Raw genomic sequence first — 26,883 nt, 5'->3', positions numbered from 1 at the left:
CACCTTTCCCCCATGTCTTTTGCAGGTGCTGAACAAATGTCTGCAGTGTCACATAACATTTGAGCAGGGACTTTGCAATAGTGAAGGGCACATGGAGGTCAAGGATATCCACCCACTGCTTAGAAAAGCCCATTCCCAAAAAGCACTTTCAAAATACCACTCACAAGGCAAGGATCTTCAGCACATGCGTGTAACTGGGCGGAACTTCTAAAGGAAGCTTTACAGCTGAAGCTCAACAGCACTTAAAACAGTATTCTCTGGTGGGCAATGAAAACAGTGTAAAATAGAACTAGCATCCAAAAAAATGTGCTGTCTTAGTTCAATCTTGATCTTCAATGAAGGCACAGAGACTGATTTGTGGGACTGCTAGCTCTCCTCACTTCCACAGATTTATTGAGAAGAGAGAGGCTTCTGCTCACTTTGCATTCACTATGCTTCTAATACTTGGATCCTTGCCAGACTGGGCTGTCTTCCTGCTCTGCTGACATCAGTTGGCAATTCATATTCTGTTTCCTCTTCACTTTTGCACAGGCTCTGATTCCTCTCCAGCTATGGAGAAGAAAGATAGCTAAGAGGCTAGTGCTAGCCAATTTCCAATTCTACACCTGCAATTCAGGGGACACTGTTGAAACTTCATTCTTCAGCCTCCAGTAATCAAAGTATTGCACAAAGAGAGCTTCTGGTCCAAGACAAATCTAGGATTCTCTATTAATGGATGCACTATGTCCCAACTCTGGCCATAGGAGTGTCAAATTCAGGCAGACTTTTGCATCAATAAGCCAGAGTGGCTCAGTACACACTCATTTGGTCCTAAGAAAACTTCTACATCAGGCTGGCTTGCTGGTCTCAACAACTAGGGAATTTTATTCATGCTGTGCCTGGTTGCCTGTAACTACTACCAGCAGGGGAGCTTATCTGTTGATTGACTCCTCTTCAGGAACATATGAGGTTTCTCTCTATCTTGGAGAAAAACAGGGGGAGTGAGACCATGCTGATTCTCCTGGACATCTCAGTGGTTTTCAGTACCATTATCCACAGTATTCTCCTGAATAACTGTCTGGGATGGAAAGTGGGGACACCAACTTATGGTTGTTGCATTCCTGTGTTGACAGCCAAGTCTTGGACATGGTGCTGAATGACTACTGCTGGGGTTCCTGATGTTTATGCCATTGGTTCCCAGAGGGCTATATTCTGTCTTTCTGCTGCTCAACATATCCATGCAACTTCTAAGTGAGGGCATCCAGAGATCTGGAGTGAGGTGTCATTAATATATGGATGGCATCCAACTCTGTTTCTTATTATCATCAAATCCAGATGAAGAAGTCAAGTCAGTCAAATTTATTTGCGAAAAACCACTGGTCATTACAAAAATGCAGACATAATTGAGCTGAGATATATATCAAAGAATAAGTGATTCACCCATACATTAGACTCCATTTGGCGTGATAATTTTTGTCTGATCCATTGCATGGTAGAGCAAACACAGAAGCATTATATACTACCAACCAAATAATATAGTCTTTAGGGAAATCACACTTCTGAAACTGGTATTTGCTTTGGGAGGAGAAGCACTGGAGGATTTTCCTCAAATGCATAGAGAAAACTCTGCCCCCCCATTCATACACTCTAGCAACATGACAAAAATTACAGTGTTAATATTTACACTTTTCACTTCATAGCAGAAGGAGCTTTACAGGCATCTCAGTCATGTCAATATCCAGTACTTTTCTATCAGTGGCCTGAGCACTGGTGCTTTTCTTGCTTCCTGTTGCTCTACAGCAAAGGACTCAGCTGGGTCCCCTGCAACTGCTAGGTGGAAATTGCTATTCTCTTCTTCTTCTTCTGGAAGCAAACATAGCCCAGATTCTCCTGCAGTGAGTGACAAGAAGAGCTTCCCTTTCACCGCTGCGTGGAGCTGACTGTGAGCTACAAAGCCTTTCCTATCCAAAATGGACAGGATGATGAACTCAGGAGCTTTAATGCACCATAGTCTACCTTGAAGGAAGAAGCAGTCAAGCACAGAGAACTACAGGTAGGCAGAATAAGTGGGTTAGAATGATCCTGGGTGTGTGTATTTGTGCGTGTAAGTGAGAGAGAGTGGAGAAACAAAGCAGTGAAGAGTGTGCATCTAGCCCAGTCCTATCTACTTGTCTGACTGGCAGCAGGGAAATGATGAAAGTGCATAACAATTATGCATGGCAGAGGGAACATGAAAAGAAAAAAAGGCTTTTCTCCCTCTCTCATAACACTAGAACTTGTGGACATCCAATGAAGCTGAAGGCTGGAGAATTCGAGACAGATAAAAGTTGCCGGTTTCCTACAGGCATCTGGTTGGCCACTTTGAGAACAAGATGCTGAACCAGATGGGCCACAGGCCTGGTCCAAAATACCTTCCTTGTGTCCTTATATTCAGTTCTTGCAAGAACACAAGAAACTGCCTATATGTCCATCTGGCCTACTATTCTCTGTTCAGATTGGTCGTGGGTCTCCAGGAGCTCACATAAAAGCCATTCATATCCCTAGCCAGCAGGTTTGTTTTTTTAATAGCTTAGTAACTGGACCTGTGATTTCCACTATGCTAAGCAAGTGCTCTGTCCTTCAACTAAAGTCCCCTTTCTTGCCAAAATCACAAGCGGAAATATTTCCCAGTTCTAATTCTAATTCTAATTGCCAAGGACAAAACCTGGGAGTTTCCACATGTGAACTATGAAATCTCCTGCAGAACTATGGTCCTTTCCTATGTGCCATGGTAGGAAAGGAGATAAGAACTAATCTCTTGTGGAGCAGGCAAAAGAAGAAGAGGGGGAGACAGAACAACTGGCCTAGAGCCATGTTAGATGTACACACTTAGCAACCACCTGATCAGTTGTGCTGGTTTAATGTATGTCAATGGAATTTTAGAAGCCTTAAAAATCTGATTATTTCTGAAGTAATTAAAGCAACAGTTCTGTCTTCTGCTTTGCAATTCTGAATTTAAGTAAACACATTTGTAGTTAAGCAGCTTTGCAGATATCCAGTGGTTAGCCTGCAATCTGCTAGCATGCACAAGTTCTGATGGCAGAAAATCTGTTCTTTGAACATAGAAGTATCTTTCCCAACAAGTCTCTCCCATGGCCAATTTGTCAGCATTTGGAATCAGACTTCTTTAGCACTGAAGCTGTCTATAAGATTCGTCTTTGTAGGAAGAGTGGCGAACAGATGGTTATTCTCGAGGCATTGGGAAAGGAAATAACCACATCAAGAAGCTGTTCGTATCTCCTGCATTGTCTGGGTTTGTCTCTACAGCAGCAGGGGTGAGATTTCAGATGGGAAGCAGGGAATTGAAGTGAAGAGTACTTGTGCTGAACACCAAAGAAAATGTTTCTTCTCTCTGCAGGCTTTGATAAATTAGGCCAGGGAAAATGACAAAATAATAATAATAATTCTAATACACATCATTGCAAATTTGACATGCTATGCATGCCTTTTTCCCTTGTTTATTTTTAAATAAGATTTGTAAGTTGCCAAGATGTTCTGAATGGAGCTTTGTTGGGAACAGAACTGTGCTGTCTCACGATTAAATTTTGAATCTGGTGCTGAGTATCTCAGGGCCAGCTGTGCTGAACTGGGACAGCCAAGTACATACAAAATTGTCATAGCTATAGGGAGCCTCAGGTTCCAAATCCTCCTACAACAGTAGCTGTGAGGCAGAGGAGACAGATCCATTCCCTGGTCCTTCCCATTTGAATCTACTGGTACTGAAACCCACATCTCATGTCCTGAGCTCCAAGGAGACACTTCTGCCATCAGACTCTGATGACTGGACCATAGACTCCCTGAAAGTTCAGGAAAAACCCAGACTTCCGGGTTGGCGCCTCCGGCAATGGCGGAGCTCCTCCAATCGGGAGGAACTTGCTCCGTGGAAGGCAGGGTCTGATCGCCACGGCGAAGGCGGAGACCCTCTGAAATCACAAGCGGGAGAAGCTTGTGAACTTGGGATTTGACTGGCACCTTCTGCGCCTCCCCTACTCGTGGGGAAACCCTGTTTTGGGGATCCGGAGCGATGTGGGGTGAGTGGCGCGGTGCTTTGAATTGACTGCTTCTTTCACGGAGTGAAGCCGCATTGCTGTTGCCGGAGAGCGCTGACTTTTTGCTGTGGACAATTGGATTTTAAACAACTACCCGTGAGTAGAATGGAAAATTGGATCTTTAAATACCTTAATTTGGCACCGAAACGGGGAAGGTCGTAAACAGGAAGTCCGCCTTCCCCTTTTGTAAATAGATTGAAGCAAAGACGTTATAAGCTAAAGTCTTTGAAAGCTTTTGGCAAAGGATTAAATTTTCATCGGTTAAAACTACAAACCCCCCCTTGGAAGCAAGAGAAGAGGGGGGAAATTTTGGACTTAGCGAGCCTGCAGGAGAGTGAAAAACCAAATTACCACTGCTCCGAACCTGGAAAAGGGCTGCCAGAAAGAGTGAAGTTTTGGGAGAGTTCATTGACTGCGAACAGAACATTTTTGACATCTAGTTATATAAGAGAAAGATACTGTTTCCATTGTCCTCTTCTGCGTTTAAAAAGGAGGAACAGTAACTGGAAATTGAAACTATTTTTATGGCTTGAATTGTGTTCGAAAGGATTGATACAAGTGGAGACTGTTTCCCTCTAGAGGGAGTCTTTGAAACTGTCACAGGAGTGCAACTGGGGAATTACCAGCTGCAAGATAAGTAATTGTGAGAACCAGAGATTGACCTTGGACCATTCAAAATGTTGACAGGAGAAGCCATTGTGACGGTATTATGTAAGATAAGCTATTCGCTGGAACAGCTTCATAAGAAGACGGATGACATGTCTTTAAAAATTGACAATTTGGATCAAAAAGTGACTATTTGGAGTCAAAAAGTGAGCACCAACACAAATAATTCAGGACTTGGTACAAGAATCTACTTTGGCGGGACAGATTGTGGAGGAGAAAGAGAAAGCTGTGGTTGTTGAGCCTAAAGTAATACAAGTGGGATCCTCAGCCTTACAGAAGCAAATTGAGGATTACAAATTGAGGCCTTCTATGATTGAATCTAGAAAAAGCCAGATTTTGAGGACTGGATCCCGGCTTGGACGGAAGAAGGAAAGTTGGAAAGATCCCTCTATGCAGGGATTAACTGACTTTTGGGACATGGACTTGGGTCTGGAGGAGATTGGAGTTCTGGGGGCCTTTGGATTTGGAGAAATTTAGAAACATGTCATGAAACATCTTATAGACCTCAGCTTCAACTATGGAAATTTGGCTGACCTGTCCGGAAGGAATAAAAGCATTGTTAGGTAGCAGTCTTCCGGAGATCTGCTCTTTGGCATTAAAGAATTTGAAGAAGACCTGCAGAAGGGGCCTGGAAAAGAGTTAAGAGCCTCGGACATAAGATCTCCAGGTTGATGGACTATACGGAATTGACGGAAAGGACTGGCAGAATCCGAAACCAGGGAGAGGAGATGGTGGAAGAAGATTAGAGAATTTAAAGTTTATATATAGAAATACTGTAAAATTAATGAATGATAGAAAAATGGTGGAAAGAAATTTTATGGCCTTAGCAGAAATGTTATAAGGAGTTAAGCATATATAAGTATTTTAGCTTTAATGATAAAAAATATGTTAAGATATTTATAATATGACAGAAAATAGAGAAAGATGGAAAGGATTTGCTGAAACAATTAATAGAAGTGGAATACAAAAAGGGAGGTGAGAGGAAGTCGAGGAAACAAGGGAATGAAAGATAGAGTATGGAAAAGGTGTGATGTATGTTTTTAAATGGTTATTGTTTTGTTTTGTTTAGGGTTAAGGTGGGTTAGGGTTTAGTTTAGTTTAGTTTAATGTGTTTAGGTTGTGTTTTGTATTGCTTAGATATTGTATTGTATTGTTCTTTTCTTTTTTTCTTTTTTCTCTCTTGTCTCTTTTCTTTTTCTTTTCCTTTTCTGTAATCTTTAAAAGTAATAAATATTATTTTTTTAAAAAAAAGAAAGTTCAGGAAAAACCCGAGGAACTTTTCCTCAACATGCCCCTGCAGCTTGAAACCCATCTGCTTAGAGTAAGCAAAAAAACCCAAACCCCCAGACCATTGACTGTGTCCAGATGCAGCACTCATTATGTAGGTTTTCCATCCCAGCTACCTGTGCAGAGACTCTAAAAACCTGCCCACTGCTCTAAGACACAGTTGAGGCAACTAGAATTTTCTGTCTGCTAACCATGGTCCTGAGCCAGCCCCTTGGTCTTTGTCCATAGTCCTGATCTTGCTTTGCTTTCCCTCAACTTCCAGTCTGTTCAAGAAACCCAGGCTTAGTGTCTCTATCTTGCTCTGGCAATACCTTCCCTTGTGGAGGTGGATATCATAACAGATCGAGACAAAAGCATGCATGCACATAGAAGGATGACTTGGGAGCAATAAAATTTTACCTGTGGCCCAGCCAGCAATCATGCTTTTATAAGCATGATTGGGCACAATTTAGAGGGAGCTTCTCCAGCACAAGCTCTGTTGGAGGGAATGAGAACCAAGAGCAACTGGTCTTGCACAGCCTCCATTAAGCAAAGCATAATCCTAGCAAGATGGAGACAGTCAAGAGCTGGTGCACGTTTGGTGAAATGGCATTCCTTCTGGTGGCGGTGCGTTTTCAAAAGCATCAGGCCTGCAGATTTGGGAGTCCCTTTTGCCCACATAAAACTGCTCAATGCATCTTCCTCAGAGGCCCCCCTCTTCTTCCTCCCACATCCTGGCCTTCAAAGTCTTATGATGGGTGGAAACAGGGCATAGAATCATTTTGGTTATAGTACCCCGGCTCAGGAACACTCTCCCCACAGAGCCTCAGTCTCAGTCAAGCTGAATCTCTTGTCGGCAGAAGGTAAATAAAACTTTCTATTTACCCTCACTTTCCAGATCTTCCTTTCATAATTTTAAATTCTGTTTCTTCCTAGTGGATATACCGATGCTTTGCTTCTGTTTCTATTGTTGTTTTACTTGTTTTTTGTGTCTGAAAAACACATTGCAAGCTGCTCAAGGTGTTCCTTTGGGAACTGACAGGTGGGGAACTATACTCCCAAGTGGATGGATGAACATGAATTCATTGGAGTTTGCACAAGGGGGTATCTGCAAATTATGCACACTGTGATTGCAAATCTTGTGTGTGGTGGCAGTGGACAGCATGGTTCTACCTGCCAATATATCCCCCAGTTTCTCTAAAACAAAACATATAAAATAATAAGTACCCCTAGAAGAGTTGACTGCATCCCACTCTCTCAGGAGGTTTCCACTGGCAAATGCTGCAAGGTTACAGTGCTATCACGGAATCATAGAACTGCAGATGCTCAGAAGCCTTGTACATGTTAATCACATGTGTTCTATCTCCAAACTTGATGGTGTCTCACCATGGAGACACACAGTGGACAAGCACAAACTCTTCTGTCCCACAAAGTGTGAACTGGCTCTGATTTAATAATTAATTAACAAACGTTAATTGAATACTAGTTTGTTCTTCGGGGGAAATTTAAGGAAGATAACTAGTTAATATGTTCCAGTATTATTATTAATTTATACAAATAAAATTATCTACCCAGAAATTAAAATAAGTCTGTGTTTTCACTGGGAGCTGTTCCATGTTGGAAGGGTATTCAGTGCCATAGCTATAAAGCCCTTCCAGCACGGAACAGCTCCCAGTGAAAATACACATTTTCAGTCTGCAGTGGTTCTTTGAATTGCTTAGTAAGTTTGATGAATGGTTTCAACCTAATTAGGAAGTTACGGTTATTTGCTCATCAGCCAGCCAGGGATCATGTGGAAAAGCTGTTCATTGACATTGGTCACTCTTTACTTACTGTCTTCATGAGTCTTGAGCAGCTGTGGCGAGCTCCGTGGCCCATCCCCTGGGGTGGTGAAGCAGAGGACGGAGGTGTAGTAAGCAGTAAATTTCTTCAGGTTGGTTATGTAGCCACTGTGCACTCCATGAAAGTCCGGGGTAATGGTGACGGCAGTCACAGTTTCTGGCGCATCAACTGGCCAAGCCAGGAGCTGGAAATGGGAACATTGATTAAGAAAGCATGAAATCACAGCAGGGATGGTTCCCACTCACAGTCCAATACATGGGACCGCCAGGACCTCATTAGTTCACTTGTAAGAGCACAACATTACTATTAACACAATTGTTGCCAATTGGCTGAATGTACGAATTTAACCGTGTTGCTGTGCTTGATGAAAGCCTTGTGCATAACTTCCAGCTATAAACGGAGAATGTTAAAACTGTGCTGCTAAAATCTGATTCTTAAAAAAAGAGGCAAACACAAGTGCTTTAAGCTAAAGTTAAGGAGTTACATAACGCCGACAGAGAACCCCCTCCTGCTTCCAGGAATGAATAATCAAAGGGACGAGAAAATAATCAGCCAGTTGCTAGAGAACAGAAGGGCTAGGAAAAGGGAGGCATACCACTTGCCCAAAATGCACCAGATTCAAAAGAAGCTTGCAAGGAGCCACAATCATGCCAGGAAGATGAGGGCCAGGCCCACCAACCTTAGGAGACACTGAAGGTCTAGGGTTGAAAAGGGGCAGGGTTTTGGTGGGTGTCATGCTCAGGAACACTGAATTCATCTTCCACTATTCCCCTCAGTAGACCTAAGCCTCCAGCCTCTGCTCCCTCTCTTCCATTTGACTTACAGAAACTGCTCCAGGTCTGGGTTCAGAGCCCTGCCAGGATGCGGTCATAACCCTGTCACATTACCAGCACCTGTGCAAATTGCTCAACGCACAACACAGAACCTTAAAACAAACCCTTCTGCACAGGGGAGGGGGTGGTGCTCCCCTGTTCAAGAGCCAGGGAGAGCAGCCTGAGCCAAACACCGACTGCAGCATTATGTGGGGCTGGAAGGCATCAAGAAAGGAACTGCCAGGCCTGTTCCTAAGTGACCCCAGAGACAGGGATGTCCTTACCATTTAGCCATCTCAGATGAAGGATGCTGGCAGTCCCTGTGCTCATTCTGCCTGAGCCCCTCCTGAGTTGGCACCTTGGGAGTGGAGATGCTTGATTGCTACTGCCTTGGGCTGTCTGTCTTGCCTGGATATTTACCCTCAAGGTAGCATAAAGCGAAAGGTCCTTGAGTAAGTTAGGAAGCAGGGTCAGCCAGGGCAGGGAACACACTCCAGCAGACATTGTACATGCACTGCTTATGTGACCCATGCCACTGCCATTGCATCGCATCACTGCCTGATCAAACAGGCAACAGTGGAGCACTGAACAAGGGGAGACAAGACGTTGGATGCTGCTCTAGATGTGTCATGCAGCCAGCCCTGCACTCCCCAAGCTAGACTGCTGCCCCCCAGTGCAATGGAGTCCCATTGCCACTGTTGGTGCAACATCCAGCAGTCAATCTGCTCAGCTCCTGCAAGCGCAATGGAGAAGAAGTCACCTTATTCTTCACCTTTGGTAGCAAATTCTCTCAGGCTGACTCTGCCCAGAGAGAAAGCCAGCAGAGAGTCTTAATCGTATTTCTTTGAGAGTGTGTCTTGGCACACTTGGTAGGATCCTTGATACTTGAACGGAAGTCAAACAGCAAGCATGATCCAACTCGCTGAAAGGCTTATTAGACCTTGCTCCCCTGATCACCTTTTATAGCACAACACTATTCAACTGCTCAGTGCTGTTAATTGCTGTTAATTTGTGCTAATTGTCCCCAAGAGCAGTTAACAGAGCCTAAAGGGGACTGCTTGATGCATGGACACATTTGTTTCACTGGCTACTGGCAATCGCAGAAGGAAGTTCCCCCCTGCCAGTAGTTTTTTATGTAGGTTGACCAGGGACAAAGATTTTCACAGAAATAAAAAAAACAATGGTTCCCAATCCTGTATTCTGACACTGGGAAAAAATTTGGGCAGGACCACACAAGGGCAAGGCCCAAAATTTAACCCACCCTTCAGTCTGCAGTTTTACAAATCAGCCAGCCTACCTCCAAAGACCTCTCATGGCAAGATTTAAGATGATTTAAGATGACCCTACAAATGAACCTCCAAGCCATGATCAGTACAATCATACAGTAACAATCTTACATGGGTCCCTTCTTCAGTCTCCAGTGAGTAGCTGGAAGTGGAGAAACATTAAGAAGGACCTCATTTCCCTTGCTTTTAAAATAAACAAAAGCTCTGGATTCCTCCCTTCTTCTCTCTGCCACCTTAAGTGAAGAAAATGCAAGAATCTTCCCCAGGATTGGGGAAATTCAAACTTGCTCTGAAAAGGGGGAGGAGGAGGAGGAGGAGGAGGAGGGAGCTGTTATGCATTGCAAGCATTGTGTATCTGCTTGTGGAAGAGCATGGATGCCATGCTCAGCTGCACCTAACCAGCAAGCTGATGAAAATCACAGATGTGCCCAAGCTCTAGGCAGCCAGAACTTAGCAGCACAAGAGAAAGCAAGTTGCTCCTCCTTTTGCTCCTCTTCCCCCCAGCCCTGTGCATGGAACTGTCACATCATGTTCAGAAGACTCACTGAGATTCAAGTGAGTGTCAAATGAGAATAAACCATTACATAATGACAAACCCAGAGCCTCACTTCTCCTTTTCGAATCCTAGCTATGAAAGAAAATGGAAATGTCCAAATGTTAGTGACTGTGCTTTTACTCTTCCTCATTTCCAAAGAATTTAGCACCGCACAGTTCCATTAATCGAAGCCAAGTGCATTTGCCACATAAAAGATGCAATGGGTGGAACCAGCCTGGCAAGCAGACACTCAAAAAATTGACTACTGGTAATGTATAAATCATTACACAAATTATGCAGTACAAGTAAATGCGATGGAAATGTCCTCCCCAAAGTATCCATATTACAGTTAAAGAAGCTATAAGAGAAATATGAACTGTGCAGCTGTTTACGTCTCAAGGAACTAAAGAAAAGGAAAGGAAAGAGAAAGTTGACAGTTGAAAGCACAGAGATCACTTCTTCTTGACAAGTGCGAATTAGCCTGTGAATCACTTCATATGTTTTTTTTCCAAAGGAAACTGCAGTTTAAAAGCAAATTGGGTATAAAAACAAGTTTGGATAACAGCCAGATGAAAATGCTGGATTCACATGTTTAGGGGGAAAAAAGAAATCAAAACTCACAATGGAAATAACATACCAGTCTCAATTCTCAGGACTTTTACTCAGGTGCACACCCCTTGGCATCTAAAGGATAAATGTTGCAGCTACGGATTTGGATACTATAGTAGTGAGTATCTCGATTTTCCAAGCCCCTTACACACACCTGAACAACTCTGAATGGTGGAAGCACAATTTTAATAGTCAGCCATATTCATTTTCGTTTTATGGATGGAGAACCAATCCTGGAGGCTCATGGCCCAACCCAGATGCTTCAGTCACTGCTCCTCTATCTCTACCAGCCATCTAAAACATTCCATGCACGTGGCACAATCTTTCCCTTCTGGGAAAAGGGAGGAATATTGTGCAAATTAGGGTGGCTATTTGTACAGGCTTCATGGAGTGCACGTAGAGGAATCTGTGGTGAGTGTGGTGGGTAAGATCTGCACCATTTCTTCACCGTTGCAGAAATGTTTGAATCATGGTGAGGACTTGCCAAGATGGTCATTTATTTATTTGTTACAAATTATTTTCATCCCACCTTTCAATCCTGAGACTCCCCCAAGGCAGGGTAGAATAAAACAAAAACAAATGTTAATTTACCCCTAACAAACCACCCATTCAACAGTGGCATCTCATACAGTGCCAAATGACTGCTGGCATAAAAAGGAATGAAGGTTTTTACAGCTTGCCTAAAAGCTATTAGTGAAGAATCTTGATGGGCATGGGAGAGTCCTACGCATCACACTTCTGAAGGGCATGGACTTGGTTGTAGGTCTGATTTTGCAGACAGGGTCATAGAAACATAGAATTGTAGAGTGAAAGGTAATGATTATTTCCCTCTCCTACATTTTTTTTATCCATATGCTCTCAGTCTGCCTTCCATGTTCCATTTCATGGATCTCCTCGCAAGTGTGCACACCCTTTACATATAATTCTACTTCTTCTTCCTGTTTGGTCTATTCCTTTTGAATAGGTTATATCCCTTAATTTTTGCCATGAGTCTCAACCCACTAGGTTTCAGTAATGCCTATTAGTTCATATTTGCCATCCTGCATTAAGAGCTCAAATTCATCTTGCTTGTTTTCCATACTTTGTGCATTAGTAAAAAGACAATTGAAATCATGAGTCATTCCCTCCAGGTGCTTCCTTCTTGTAGTTTCCTGCCCTTTATCAGGTTTCTGAAGCACCACCTCAGTTTCCTATGCATCAATGAAGCTATTCTCCCCAGTACCAGGTGTTCCCCTGTCATCTTCTGATCAGTTTCGCGAGACTCTTAGCAAACACATTCTTGCCAACTGTTGTGAGGTGCAACTCATCTCTTGCTAGAAGTCCTTCCCCGAGGAAGCAGAGACCATGGTTCAGGAAGCCAAACCTTTTCTAATGACACCACCCACACAGCCAGTGGTTTACTTCCAGTATTTTCTTCTCTCTTCCTGGGCCATGAGCTTCAGCAGGAAGGAGTAATGAAAAAACCATCTGTATCCCAAGGCTCTTCAGCTTCTTATCTAGAGTCTCATGGACTTTGGGGTAAATGCAGTCTTTTAGATCCTTAATTGTCTAATGAGTACTTGAATCCAGGCCTGTCAGATTGAGCCACCATCACATTCACTGGATCACAAGTGGTTATAGTTTTTAGATATCTGAGTGGGAGAGATGGGAAGCAGGCTTCATTTCTTCAGCCCTGCAGAAGGACCAGCTTCAGCAAGTACTTTTTGCCCCTGAACTGTTTCATTCCAGCTGGGCACTGTACAAATTACTATTTACTTTTAAGAACTGGTGCCTGAGTTTTCTTTTTTCCTCTTCCCTCCCTGCCCCTTTCCCCTTTTCGTTGTGTCTTTTATAGTATATGTCTGTGGATATTAACTGTACAGTTTAATTAACTGTATATAAGCTGCAATTGAAGCCTTTGGGGTTGAAGAACAGAGTACTAATGCTCGGAAATTCTCTAAAAGTTCTACCAAATATGTATGTGTGTATTATTAGACAGACAGATAGATGGATCACACTCTGGAAATCTACAGGAGAACTTGTCTCCACTATGGTACTTGGTAAACATGATGCCAAAAATCACCCAAAGGTATACCTTTTGAGACAACAAATATGCAACAAGCATATTCAGAAATACAATCAATCAATCAATCAGAAATACAAATGATAACAATCCAGTTTCTTATATCTGTAGAACTACATCACAGTAAGTGATGACTGGCATGCCAAACATTAATAAAGTTTACTTATAAATAATTTAAAATGCATTCAATTTAATAAACCTATAATTTTATGGGGGAAAAATAAACTGTCTCGTGGTCTTTGAATGAAGGGCTGGATATAAATTTAATTTAAAATAATAATAATAATTTCAAACCTTGTATCCCTGATTGATCCCGTTGATGAATTGCTGTGGAGGAGGGTTCCAGAAGAATTGGATGGTGGTAGAGTTCACTGCTTCTGCTTGGATGTTCTGTGGAGGAGCTGTAGGCACTGGAACACCAGTCAGGAAGACGACAAAGTAAAATTGATTGCAGGCAGGCAGAAGAAATGGAAGAAAAGAGAAGTGAAAAAGAAGAAACCTTTAGCCGCCACTCATGATTCAAAGCAAATAACAGTGGTTTGAAGAGAGACCTGTGATTTATGTTTCCGATAGTCAGTGGTGACTTTAAAAGAAAGTTAATTGGGTTATTTCTCATTTTCTGTTTGGAGATTCCTTCAACAGGCAGGGGAAGAGATGAAATGGTTCTTGTGGATTATTATTCTACAGATGAGGTTTTTCCCAAAGACCTAAGATAGAAGCACAGATGGTGATGGGTGAATACATCTCTCTCAATTATCCATGGCTGTAATGGGAACCTGCAGTTTCAAGAAGAAACTCTCACAGACCAACAGCAACCCTACAACCTCTCTCAGGAAATCAGAAAATTTCTTGTATGTTCATACTTGAATTGTGTTTCCCTTTATATGCTTGTTAATAATGGGATATTATACATAAATGTATATGTATATATTTGGCCCTAGAACAACGTTTGCTCTCTTGTATTAGGGAACTAACTGTCCAACCCTATGCAAGATTACTTGGAAACATCTCATTAAGTTAAATGAGGCTTACCCACATGTAAGCATGTTTGCATACGATTGCAGCCTAAAATACACAGTTTCAAACAACTAATGCATTACATCAGTGTTGTTATGTACACTGGACAGTTGGAATGATATTTCCTATAGCATTTTATTTATAAACTAAGAAGCACCTTAACAAAAGTGAGAAGCAGTAAGTTTTAAAACAATCGGTAGAACTCCCAAATTAAACTTCACCTGTTCATAAGGATTCTGGGTGCAATAAAACAACTATAGCTGCAAATGACTGATGGCTGACCAAAGCAGTGCTTGGCAGGTTTTGCCCCCAAATGAGGATAATGCCCTAATTTGATCCATTTACTTGGATTGTTAACTCTTCTAATCACAGAGAGTTGAGAACAACTATTCTATAATACACTCATTAAAATGTGAGAAGTTTATATTGAACTTGTATGTGAATTTTTCCATGATGAGGCATATCTGCTGTAACCTGCTTGAATAAGAAGAAAACTGTGAACAATATGGATGCCATAATTGGTAAAAAGATTCTTGGCTAGATAGCATCAGTCCTTGTTGGTCATCTGCACAGTTAAATTGAGGATAAGTTATGTGTGTACAAGACTACAGTAACAGAAGTCATCCATCACTTTAATTCCACAACCTGAAACTGATTCCTGAAATCACTGCATGTATGATTAATCACAAGACTTTCTGGAATCACAGGACATTTTGTGCTACTCTCATATCCAGTGGAGTATATCTTGCTCAGGATGCCTTTGGAGAAGGGTTCAAGTATTTTCCCCAGTGATCAATTGACATAATATTGTTCTGATGGTGCATGGTAAAGCTTTACATATGGCATCCTTCCTAAAACCCACTCCCAACATTCCTTGACATCATCAAAGAATTGTGAAAATTATATCACGCCCTAGAGCTCAGGCCCCCGTTACTGGACAACACAGAGGTTTGGGGAACACCAAGGGAGAAAGTTTATGAAGTAACCACCCCAATAGAGATTCCCACAAAGGAGGAAGAGGAGCTCTAAGGAAGAACATGCCTCCTGTCCTCTGCACTTGAGGAGATGATTGGTTTGTCCCCATCCTTTGAAGCCAAAAACTTGTTCTCAGAACCATCTGAATATGCCCCTATGCTTTCACATCATGTCCAAGATCAGAAGGTGGCTTCTCTCCCATGCTGGAGAATATCCACGTGGGACTGGATGTGGACCCAGTCTGAGGAGACATTCACCTCGCCACAGGGTTACATAAGATTTGGCAAGACTGCAAGCTCATATCTTGTCCATTTGCTTTGTATTCAGTACACCTTTGGTTTCTATCTAAACTACAGTGAACTGTCCGCGGTCCTGAACAGCTACAGCCTACCGTTGCCTCTTCCTACGCCTTGGTTCTGGAGGTGTGTGTACATTACTTTTTCAGGAAAAGAAAGTAAATAGAGTATAAAAGGGGAGCAAAAGAAAAGGGTGAAGATAACAGACTACTGTGTGTTTCTAGAGAAGAGACCTTGGTGGAAGCAGTAAGTTTTAAAAAAGACTAAAAGTCTTGCTTAATTTATCATCAGTAAAATAAAACTCTGTGTGTGTGTGTGTGTGTGTGTGCGCGCGCGTGTGACAAATAAGTCATAAAGCCACTTACAGGGCTGGTCCAAGACATTTTAATGTCCATGAATAGTCCAATCCCAATCAATTTAGAAGCAAGTTCTTGGGAGTGGTACTTACTCTTAGGTTAAGAGGGTATAGGGGCATAGCCTTAGTTAACAAGGGGCACAATCTACTAGCTTATTAAACTTGTCTTTCACTTCCTGCTAAAAAGTCCCAAAGCAGTTTGTAAGCACATAAAAAATACAACAATAAAATCACAAAAACATATTTAAAACAGATCTAACAATATTGGGAAGTTCTCCTGTGCCTATTGAGTGGGGCCTGAGCAAGAGCACAAACATTTCATTTCAAATGGGATTTACACATGACAACTTTCCTGTGATTCAGGATCTGTTTTCTGTTGTACAGCCATTTATGGTCCCCAACATCTGTCACATGATGTTTTCCATTGTCACCATCCCTTTATGGTAGGGTCACTTCTATTGCATTGAGTGGGTTTGTGAAGTGATAAATATGCCAGTTGCTGGACAAGGGGGAGACTGTTATGGAAGGGACTGTAAGCAGTTTTACCTCCTTGGGGAGTCCTGCCTCACACTTTGAAAAACTCAGTGACTTCCTGGCGGATGCTAGACTGAAGGTTCTGAAAGCGTTTCCCACAGAGCTTGCCTACAGAAGTCATTCTTAAGCATTTTCCTGCTGCCTGCACACTGCACACCTCTGAGCGTCACCTTTTTCTTTGAGAATTCTGAAGCACTTTGAGGAAGAGGATGAGCTACCTTTAGGGACCAACTGTGGTAAAGGAACTCAGAATGTCATGAAAGAATGCAACATGCAAACAAAGTTTCTGTTCATTACCCTTACTTTTGGAAGCTAAAAAAGCTGCCCAGGCAAAGGTACTAAAGTATTTACTGACAACATCTACAGGAATGTGGCAAACTCAGTGTTGTTTTCCTCTATTTCAAAATGGGAAATGTTCTGGTTTTGTGAGAAGGTGATGTTTTTGAACTCAGAAGAAGCAGCACTGCGGCTTAAAGGATGCCTGTCATGAGAAGGGGGGGAGGGGAGGGGGAGATAAAACCATGTGTGGAAAAATGGCAGCTCAAGAAATAATAATTTATGGCATAATTATTTCTTTCAGAGAAAAATCAACTTCTGAATCTCAATGAATGCATTTCATACATGGATAAAACAAGACTGACTAATGTGCATAAGCATCTTTTGTGTACAGGAGTATAAATATCCATATTAATGGATTTATCAGCAAAAGTGCCATTTGAACTCCATGGAAAGTTGCAGTGTTACATTTTTTTTATTTATTTTGTTTGGTTTTTTTATTAAAGATTTTGTTGATTTACAAAAGTGTGCAATGTCTCTCTCTCGTGTTTTTCCCCCCATGTAACATTATTACAAATCAGTTTCATTTCTTGAGACATTAGGAAGAAAAGGGGGAAAGAGGTGGGGGGGGGAGATGGGGGGGTGGGGTCAGGTGGCAATGTTTCTATTTTACTTACTATATGTAGGGTTTGGTGTCAGCGTTGCTTGTGCAGGTTCTCTGCTGTTGCAGTGTTACATTTTAAATGAAGGATGGCAATCCTGCATTTTATGTGGATTTCTCAGAGTGGAGCGAGTGCCAGTCCTTCCCTTTTGTGCTGCACAAATGCAGTTGTTCCCATCACAACTGCAGGTTTGGCAAACCGAACCAAAACAAATCTGAACTTGTTTCCCCAAGTGTGTGCAGCTTTCTTGTGATTGGTTTGAGGAATCCCCACAAATTGCATAGCAGAGCTGGTGTGACAGAACCAACCTTTTACATTCCTTCTGATAAAGTTCACTTAGCTGGAAATGCATTAGAACTCAGCTGGTCAACCTACAAGTTATTATGTAGCATTCTAAAACTGTTCTTAGCAGAAAAGGTCAGGAAAGGCAGTTGTGAATAAGGGGCATTCAGTGGCCTCTGGCAGAAAGGTAGGGGGGAAACGGGAAGGGATTTAGGCCAAACATATTACTGCTGTGACTAGCTGCTTGTGAACATGAAGAAAGGAAGAAGAGCAATTTTAAAGATGAGCATTCAGCATAGGCTTGAAAGGTCTCCAAATAATGTTTTGACACCTTAATCTGTCAGTTTCCACCTCTAAACATGGCTGCCTCTTCGGATTTCAGGTTTGTCACTTTCCAAGGTTTCAATTTTTCTATTTAAGGACTAGCTTAGAATATACCACTGTGGTACATACTCCACAATTCTAAGCACATATATTTCATGGATTCCCCAGATTTTCAACAGAAACTCATTTGCAAATCTGCTTGACTATTTGGATTGTAAGCTTAGCAGTGCACCCACAGTTATAACTGAAGTGTGCTTTCCGGTGCATCTGTTTATGGGAGCAGCAGATTACTGCATGCCTCTCCCCTAAAGCATGTAGGTTCTGCATTTCAAAAAATGAATGAGAGCACTTGCTATTTGAAAGGTAGTCTTTGGGCATCTCTACACTTTTCTTTACTACAAATGCAAACAAATTTTAACCCACATGGTTCACCACTCCTAAGCAATTTAGGAACTGCAATTATTTTGAGAAACACTGAGGATCTCTGCAATGAAAGTTTCACAGCACCCTCAGGAAAACAATGAATTCCCAGCAGTCCTCCAGGGAATCCCAACTGAAAAGGTGGACTAAGTTTGGAAGGCTTAGAAATCTTATATAAGGGGTTACTAAGGGGGGGGAAGCATTCACTTCTCAACAAGCCATTTAGCAACCAGGATGAGGTGGATGTAGACTGTTTTACTCCAAGCAGCCCCCACCAGGATGCTCTGAAAATCCACCATTCTACTGGAGACCAAGCCAGAGAGAAACTGGAAGATATGGTCATTTGAACCAACACTGATCGCTTCCTTAGACCAGCACTCTGGAGTTGTAGCAGGCAACCCTAGGAGCGCTTTCTCTTAGGATAAATGGACATTCATGTAAACTGTCCAGGTCATGTTGATCTGCAAGCCACATAGCACTTCTCATTTGTTCAATTTCTGGACTTTGTCCTTCTTACCAGGAACAGCTTTTTAAAGAATAGTTTGCATCAGGAGTGGGGAATCTGAAAGGTGGATCTTGAGATGTTGTTGCACACCATTCCCAACAGTATGGCCAAAGATCAGGCACAACAGAAGTTGATTTACATGACCATTGTTGATGCCATAATGTCAGTTGTCTCAGTGTACTTGAGAAGCTCAACAACTCACCGACTATGTCCCATTTCTTATCAGGTTTTCCCAGGCAGGGAAATACTCCACGAAAGAAGTCTCCAAGAATGATATGAATACCCTCTTCTTATCGTATAAACTAGACTTCAAGCAATGAAACATGTTTTAATAATGGATGAAGATCTAAATTTGCTTTTGCATCAAGAAGAGGTTTCTAAATTTCAGAAATATATAGTGAGGAAAAAGTCATCCAAACACCACAGGCAAAAAAAGAAAAAAAAGATCATTGGGCCCTCCTAGGTAAATTTGAAATGTCCCACTAATAAACTTTTCACACAAGTGTATCTGAGATCCTAATTTTGCATATGCAAATACCAGTAAAAACAGCATGTGGGCCACAGTTTTCTTTGTGCCAAAAACAAATAAGCACAAGTCTGAGGGGACATCAGAGGAGGAAAGAGTCGTTGTAATGAATGATAGCAAACATATGTAAGGTCAAAGAGCTGTGCTGAACACCACTCTGAAAAGGCTCTTCAGGTTCAGAGAGTCAGCTCCTCTGATCTCAGGGCTACTCTGCTTTAATGGTGTGCCAGAAAGTCTCTCAAGAGAACCTAAGTGATATTATTGTGTTGGCACTAAACAACTGCTCTGTTAAGAACAGCAGTAGTTGCCATTTTTCTGGCAGGTTCCTGTCTTCTTGAACTCTTCATGGCTTGGCTATTCCTTTAGAATGGTAGACGCCTAAATTTCTACAGTCCTTCTCAGGGACCAGGGACCAGATGTCAAAAAGATTCTCCAACCTGAGAGCCTGGCAAGCCGTTGCCAGTCAGAGTACACAACACTGGGCTATATACCCTAATAGGGTGACCTAGTGCGAAGTGGTTTCCTGTGTGTTCAAGTCTTGAGTGCTTGGCAGTACATTTGTGGGGGTTTCTACTTGCCAGCATGGATTGTCTCAAGGGCTTACACAAGTCAATTGAGATGGATGATTAAGATTGTGAAAGGAATTTGGTGTGCTGGTCTTCTCCTTGCACTTTCTTATAACTGAACTCCTTGATGAACTCCTAGATGCCAAGGGTCTACCTGGAGGAATTTACAGTGCACATTCTTATTCACAGGATCTCCTGGGATATTTCATGCTCCCTCATGGTATTCTGATCTTGTAGGATTGTAGGAAACTGCTTTTATCAGAATCATGAAAAATAAAGTGTACAGCCACCCTGACAACTTCTTTAAAGAAACACAAATGAGCATCAGCTTCAGCTTCCCAGCTGTCTGCCTGTGAAGATGAACTGAAAGCAGAATGGCTCTTGTAAGAGGCAGGCACCCAGATGGCTTTAAAATGGCATTCGATAAACTTAAGGGGTGGGATTCAATTAAGCTTATACTCAGAGTAGACATATTGAAATTAACAAGCTTAACAGTCATTTTCATTAACTTCAGTAGGTCTACTATTAGTAAAACTTAGCTGAATACCACCTATGGAGGATAAGTCTATCCATGGCTAATAGTCATGATGGCTACATGCAACACAACCATTTGGAGGTAGGGAACTGCAAATGAAGAGGGCTACAGGCTTCATGTTCTGTTTCTTGACTTCCTGGACCTTGAGGCATCTGGCTGGCCTCTATAGGAAACAGGGTGCTGGACTGAAGGGGGTCCCAGTTTGGTTTGACCCTGAAGGGCTCTCCTTATCAGACAGACACCATTATAGCAGCCAGGGAGAAGGAGGACATTTCTTTGATGGGCCTTGAGTCCTCCTACCTTGGTCATTCATCTACTCAGCTTCTAACACAAATATTAGCAGGCACAGAGAAGAAAGCCAGAAAGATGGAAAGGCCAACATCTTCTATTTTTCCACCTTTTTATAGTACAATGTGGCTTCCTTCTCTAGTGCCCCTGCCTGCCAAATTTTGTTTTTTTAAAATTCTCACCCTGGATTTAGGAGCTGTTTATTTTATTTGGGAGTGAAAAATGGTCACAAGCAGCAATTGCCTGGACATTCTCCAACTGCAGAGCAATAAAGGGAAACCCATCATTTTGCTCTGAGGCTGTGACATTAATAATCTCTCAAATGAGACTGAGACCAAGCCGCTTGCTCCTCTTTTGGCCCCTTTCCACACCAAACAGAGAAGACTTCAAAGGGAAAGCCTAATCAAACACAGTTCAATAAAGGCCACATTATCACATGGCAATGCCCATGTCTGAGTAATCTGTCTACATTATGAAGCACTAACATTAAAATAGACTACAAATGTCCAGCTTTTAATCTACACCCAACCACAATCCATCAAATAGTCAAAGATCCTTGCCCAAGAATGGCACAGGGCCTTTTACGCTCTCTTGCATTCTAAATACCATTCTCTGTCAGTCCCCTAATGCAGAATGGAAAGCTTTCAACTTGCAACGCAGGATTTATATATTTATAAATGACTACAGACAGCTGGTCAATAAATGATGATACTAACATCACACAATATCAAGCAAGCTACATTAGCACCAATTGCGGGGTTTAAGGAAAGGGACTGGAGGCCTGAAATTAACAAATGCACCAAGGAAAATGGCTAAGGTACTGGGTCAACCTGAAATGTCAAAAGAAAGGGAATGTCAAACCTTAAAGGTAACAAAAAGAATGCGATTAAAATGAATGCAAGAAATGAACATCATGGTAGGTACAAACTCATACACTATAGAGCTCTTGCTGGCAGTGAAGAATACAAGAGAAGTGCCTTGATTTTAGCAGGTTGGTCTTGAATAGGCAAGAAAGAAAGAAGACTGCATCAATAGCAGGCAAACCCAATTAGGTACACTAATAATTTAATGACTATTTGAATCGGGGGAAATTGTCCGGTGGTTAAATAGAAACAGCAGGAATGAAATGCTAGGAGATGCAGCCCTATGTCTGTTTAAATATTGAAACATTTCTCCAGACAAAGCTATTTGAAAATCAGCTGGGGATTTGTTAAATTATTATTGCCCCTAATTGGCTTTCCCTGTTGCACTTAATCTTCCTTATGGATAGTTTTGGGGTTCTTTCAAAATGTCTGGAGAGCTTTGATTTTTAAGGAATTTTAATTGTATTTCCATTCCCAGTTTATAACTTTAAAAATATATTTCTGGTTTCATTGTGGGCCCCCCCCCCTGATATTTCTCCGGTAGTATTTAAACTTGTAACACACACACCCCCACATGGCTATTTCCTGTAGTCCAAAGATCCTATATGTTAGACAACTGTACACGAGGCTGCCTTTGAAGATGGCTTGGAAACTGTGGTTTGTTCAAAGCACAGCTACTGAGCTGCTAACTGAGATCAGACACTGGGATATCATGCGCAAACAACTTTGCTGGCTCCCGATCCTTTTTCAAGCTCAACTCACAGTGCTTCTGCTTACATTTAAAGCCCTACAAGCTTTAGGGTCTGTGGGCTATTCACATCTTGGACTACCTCTCTTCAGACGAGCCTGCCTATTACTGATGTTATCATAGGAGTAGACCTTGGTGAGCACCCACCCAAAGTTGTTTTAGGGGGAGCACTCGCCACAATCGCCACAAACCCAATCCAGCACCTCTTAGGCTGAAAAAGAAGCTCTACTGGTGCCTAGTTTAATGCCACTTTCCATTTTGCCATGCTGTCCATACGCTTGAAGCTATTGTGGAGTGGTATTTTACATACTGCTTTCATTCTGCTGTTTCTGTTCTTTCTGACTTTTTGCTTAATGCTGCTCTGTGTTTTTAGTTTTCAAATGTTTGGCTGCCCAGAAACATGAATGTGCGGAAAGTGTGAGATATAAACTACTAACCAACTAAAAATATTAATATTATTTAAAATAGAGACGGCACAAAAAATAAACTCGTGGAAGTAGTACAATAGTAGTACAATAATTAATTCAACCCATGTTCTGTGTGTCCTGCAGTGCATAGGACTAGACCTTGACACAGTGCTCTGTGTTTTTGTGTTGTGAGGGGACCCTTAAGAAGAGCCCTGCTGGATCAGACCAAGAATCCATCTGGCCCAGTATCTTGCCTACAACAGAAGAAGAAGAAGAGTTTGGATTTGATATCCCGCCTTTCACTCCCCTTCAGGAGTTTCAAAGCAGCTAACATTCTCCTTTCCCTTCCTCCCCCACAACAAACACTCTGTGAGGTGAGTGGGGCTGAGAGACTTCAAAGAAGTGTGACTGGCCCAAGGTCACCCAGCAGCTGCATGTGGAGGAGCGGAGACGCGAACCCGGTTACCCAGATTACGTGACTACCGCTCTTAACCACTACACCACAGGGGCCAGCCAGATGCCTCCCAGGTGCCCAGAAGCAGAGTCTGAAGACTCAGTATTGCTGTGTCAGCAGCTGCTGTCATTGATGGTTATCCTATATTGCTGAACTCCCTACTCTGCTGTAGCACATTAGAACCAAAGACTTAGAGGGGCAGGAGTTAGAGCAGGCACATACCCCAGCCACCACCCAACAGGAGCACAGGCACCTGTATTTGTGTATCCTCCATGTACAGTATCTTAGCATCAGAAGCTTCTCTTGTTTCTTTCAAGCCGATTTCACTCATAAAAAAATGCCTGGGCAAGTCAGTTGTTCCTTTTATTGACCCATTAAGTTGCTGTTGCATTTCAACGTACCTCACACCCCTAACCAAAACACAGAAACAAAAATATTCTCGCAAGGCAAACTGTATTTAATCATGTAATAATATTGCTCTCCTATTCCCAGTCAGCAAAACCGTAACATGCACTTTACTGATTATGAAGTAACTGATGTACTGTGTCTCCAATGGGAAGTTTTAATAGCTCTCTTGCTTTTTACAGCCCACTAAAGCAAAGACCGTGACACTCTCACTACGGCTCAAAATTCAACATTGGCCTGCAATTTGGGGGCATCGGTGGAAGCAGCAATGGCTTCGTTTTCAGTCACAAGAGGCTTTTAGCAATGATTAGGAAGCTTAAAAGGTGTTTTGACGTGAAGAGGACAGAAGGGCTCAGAAGGCTGGAGCCACACAGCTATTTTTTTGGCAACCATTAAATCTGCAAGGAGGAAGTATTCCGATCACTTTCGGGAGCCAGTGGGACGATAACTGAGAGCCTTCAGTTCTCATGTGCACTTGCCCCAAATGGCAAGCTATAGGAACAACAGTTGGGGCACCTTCCTGAGCTCTGGGCTAGTTCTGCCCATCCAAACTGGCCACAGGCTCTCCTGGACCAGAAGAGCTCCAAAAGGCTTTCAGTTTGGCAATGGCCTGAGCAACCAGGTCTTCTTGGTTCTACTGTGCCTCTGTGTGTTCCTTGGTCTGTGGCTCCAGGGTTGGTCCTTCTGCTCCAGCTCCCAAGCTCAGCTCCTGGATCCTCCTTCTTGGTCTTTGGTGACTTCTAACAGCTGCCTACCACTCAGCCCTGACATTCCATGTGCATAGACACCTCTTTGTGTCTTTAGGTAAAAGGGACCCCTGACCATTAGGTTCAGTCATGGCCGACTCTGGGGTTGCGGCGCTCATCTTGCTTTATTGGCCGAGTGAGCCGGCGTACAGCTTCCAGGTCATGTGGCCAGCATGACTAAACCACTTCTGGCGAACCAGAGCAGCGCACGGAAACGCCATTTACCTTCCCACCAGAGCAGTACCTATTTATCTACTAGCACTTTGACATGCTTTCAAACTGCTAGGTTGGCAGGAGCAGGGACCGAGCAATGGGACCTCACCCCGTCACGGGGATTCAAACCGCCGACCTTCTGATCAGCAAGTCCTAGGCTCTGTGGTTTAACCCACAGCGCCACCTGCGTCCCAAACCCTCTAATTTTAGGACCCACTTCAGGATTCAAGACAAGCAGTATGTCTTGGCCCACCCCTAGCCTCTCCAACAAATTGTGTCACCACATGAAAATGCACAATGAAAGGGGAGACACTGGCCCCAGATAGGGGTGGTAGAGATACAGCTGTTGCTCTCCAGGGCTTTAATGTAGCAGCATAATTTCAGAAAATTTTAATGATAATTAGAATGGCACTACTCGAACAAGAACACCTTTTAAAAAAACTACACACAACAACAACTTAGCAGTTGCTGTAATTATCCCAAGGACAAGAGACACAACAAAGTAGGGGGAGAATGTATTTATGACCCAATTAAGAGAGGTACATGGGTCCGCAAGCATTTGGAGTTTCACAGTGCTCTTAATCAGGTCAAATTGTGCCTGCTGAAGAGTTCTGAAAGTGCTTATATTCCTTGGCCTATCACAGTTGGTCCAACACAGAATATATTTAATCTACTTTTTACCCGTCTGGGTGTGACATCAGATACAAAGTAGGAAGATACAAGCTGTGCAAATACTTCTGCTGGTTAAATAACAACAAAAAATGCACTATTTGGCATGAAACAAAAGGGAAAGGTAAGAAGCACTTGATCAGATGCTACTTCTTGGTGCACGAAAAGGCCTCTTATCACCTTTTACTCAGAACTCACTTTTGCTCCTTGGAAATGGGATCAGAAACAGCCTCCCTCCAGGAGAATCTCCCTCCTACACAGACACACTTTAAAAGCTATACACTTCCCTTCACCAACCTGGTGCCCTCCAGATGTGTTGGACCTCAACTCTCATCTGCTCCAGTCAGCATGGCAGTATGAAACCGGGGTTGATGGGAGTTGTAGTCCCAAACATGGAGGGCACCAGGTTGACAAAGACTGCCATGTGCAAACAAGCTGATTGACCAGTGCCATTTCAGTTACCAATGAGAGGAGATCCAGGACAGAACTCACCTCCTTGCAAAGTATATTCGGTGACTGCCCTGCTGAAGGCTCCCAAGCCAGCTCCATTGTAAGATGCAACCTGGATTTCATACTGAGTCCAGATGATCAAGTCCTTTATCAGGCAGTAATTGATCTCTGCGCTGGTGATGTTCTTGTACTGGTACTCTCCAGGGAGGCCAGCCAGGCGATACCTATGCATATAAACAGAGGATCATTTGCACCGAATTACTTCAATTAAAGCAAATACACGGACTAACAAAACAGCTTCCTTTCTAAGCAGGCAATATGAAATGTCCTACCCATTTGGGAGGCTGCTGGTTTGGAACACCCGACAAATACTGGCTGGTCTCACCTCCAGAGCCTCCAAAAATCATAGAAACAGTGGTGGGCCTGAGTGGACACTTGGACTGGAAGGGGTAGTAATCATCTCCCTTTCCCAAGCCCTACTCAGGAAGAGGAAGCCAACACTCCTGTGTGCTCTAGACCAACTGGCTCTGTTGCACGTGCCACATCATACTCACGTCAAGGTTTGTTAGAAATCAATCTTTGAGTGCAGCAGCACCCATACTGTGTAGCTCCCTGCCAACTGACATTAGACTGGTGCCTTCGCTGTACTTTTTTTGGTGCCCCCCCCCCCACAATTTTCTTTAGGCATGCTAGAAGGTTGGCATGTGTTTTAATCAAGTTTTTAACTTCTGGTTGATTTGAAATAATAGTTGAATATTTTAATTACCTGGGTTTTTGTGGGGCTTTTTTAATACTATTTTTACTAGTAGTTTAACACATTTATTTGTCTTGTAAACTGCTTTGAGAATGGTTTGTTTCTACAATCAAGGGGCATCTAAATTTGATTAAAGAAATAAAGGCCAGGAAAGTGGTGAGGTCAGCTGGAACAGATGTGAACTTGCTCAGTTGGTGCCATGGTGCTGATGCACCATGTGGCTCAGCTCACCGTTCCAGGGGACTCTGGCGCTGGACAGCTCTCCCTACTGCTTCAAAACTGCATCAACAGAAGTCTAGTGTCCAGATCAAGGGAAGCCATAGTACCTAGTACGCTCTATTCTGCCTTGGTCAGACCACACTTGGAATATAGTGTCCAGTTCTGGGCGCCAACATTTAAGAAAAATATTGACAAGCTGGAACGTCTGTAGAGGAGGGCAACCAAGATGGTCAAGGGTCTGGAAAACAA

The 26,883-nt window shown here is 42.7% G+C and overlaps 1 protein-coding gene across 5 annotated transcripts in view; it reads right to left on the bottom strand.

Moving 5' to 3' along the window:
* Window positions 1–26,883, bottom strand: part of SDK1 (sidekick cell adhesion molecule 1) — a 589,097-nt gene that overhangs the window by 150,058 nt on the left and 412,156 nt on the right. For all 5 annotated transcript variants that reach the window (XM_053365834.1, XM_053365835.1, XM_053365836.1 and 2 more), the window contains exons 18-20: window positions 25,704–25,885; window positions 13,440–13,555; window positions 7,833–8,025 (exon numbers count right to left, since the gene is read on the bottom strand). In XM_053365834.1, the coding sequence (XP_053221809.1) occupies window positions 7,833–8,025; window positions 13,440–13,555; window positions 25,704–25,885 (491 nt within the window). The remainder of the gene's footprint in view (window positions 1–7,832; window positions 8,026–13,439; window positions 13,556–25,703; window positions 25,886–26,883) is intronic.

This window comes from Podarcis raffonei, chromosome 14, assembly GCF_027172205.1.
Source record: "Podarcis raffonei isolate rPodRaf1 chromosome 14, rPodRaf1.pri, whole genome shotgun sequence".
Classification (NCBI taxonomy): Eukaryota; Metazoa; Chordata; class Lepidosauria; order Squamata; family Lacertidae; genus Podarcis; species Podarcis raffonei.
This window is presented reverse-complemented; position numbering and strand designations above follow the sequence as displayed.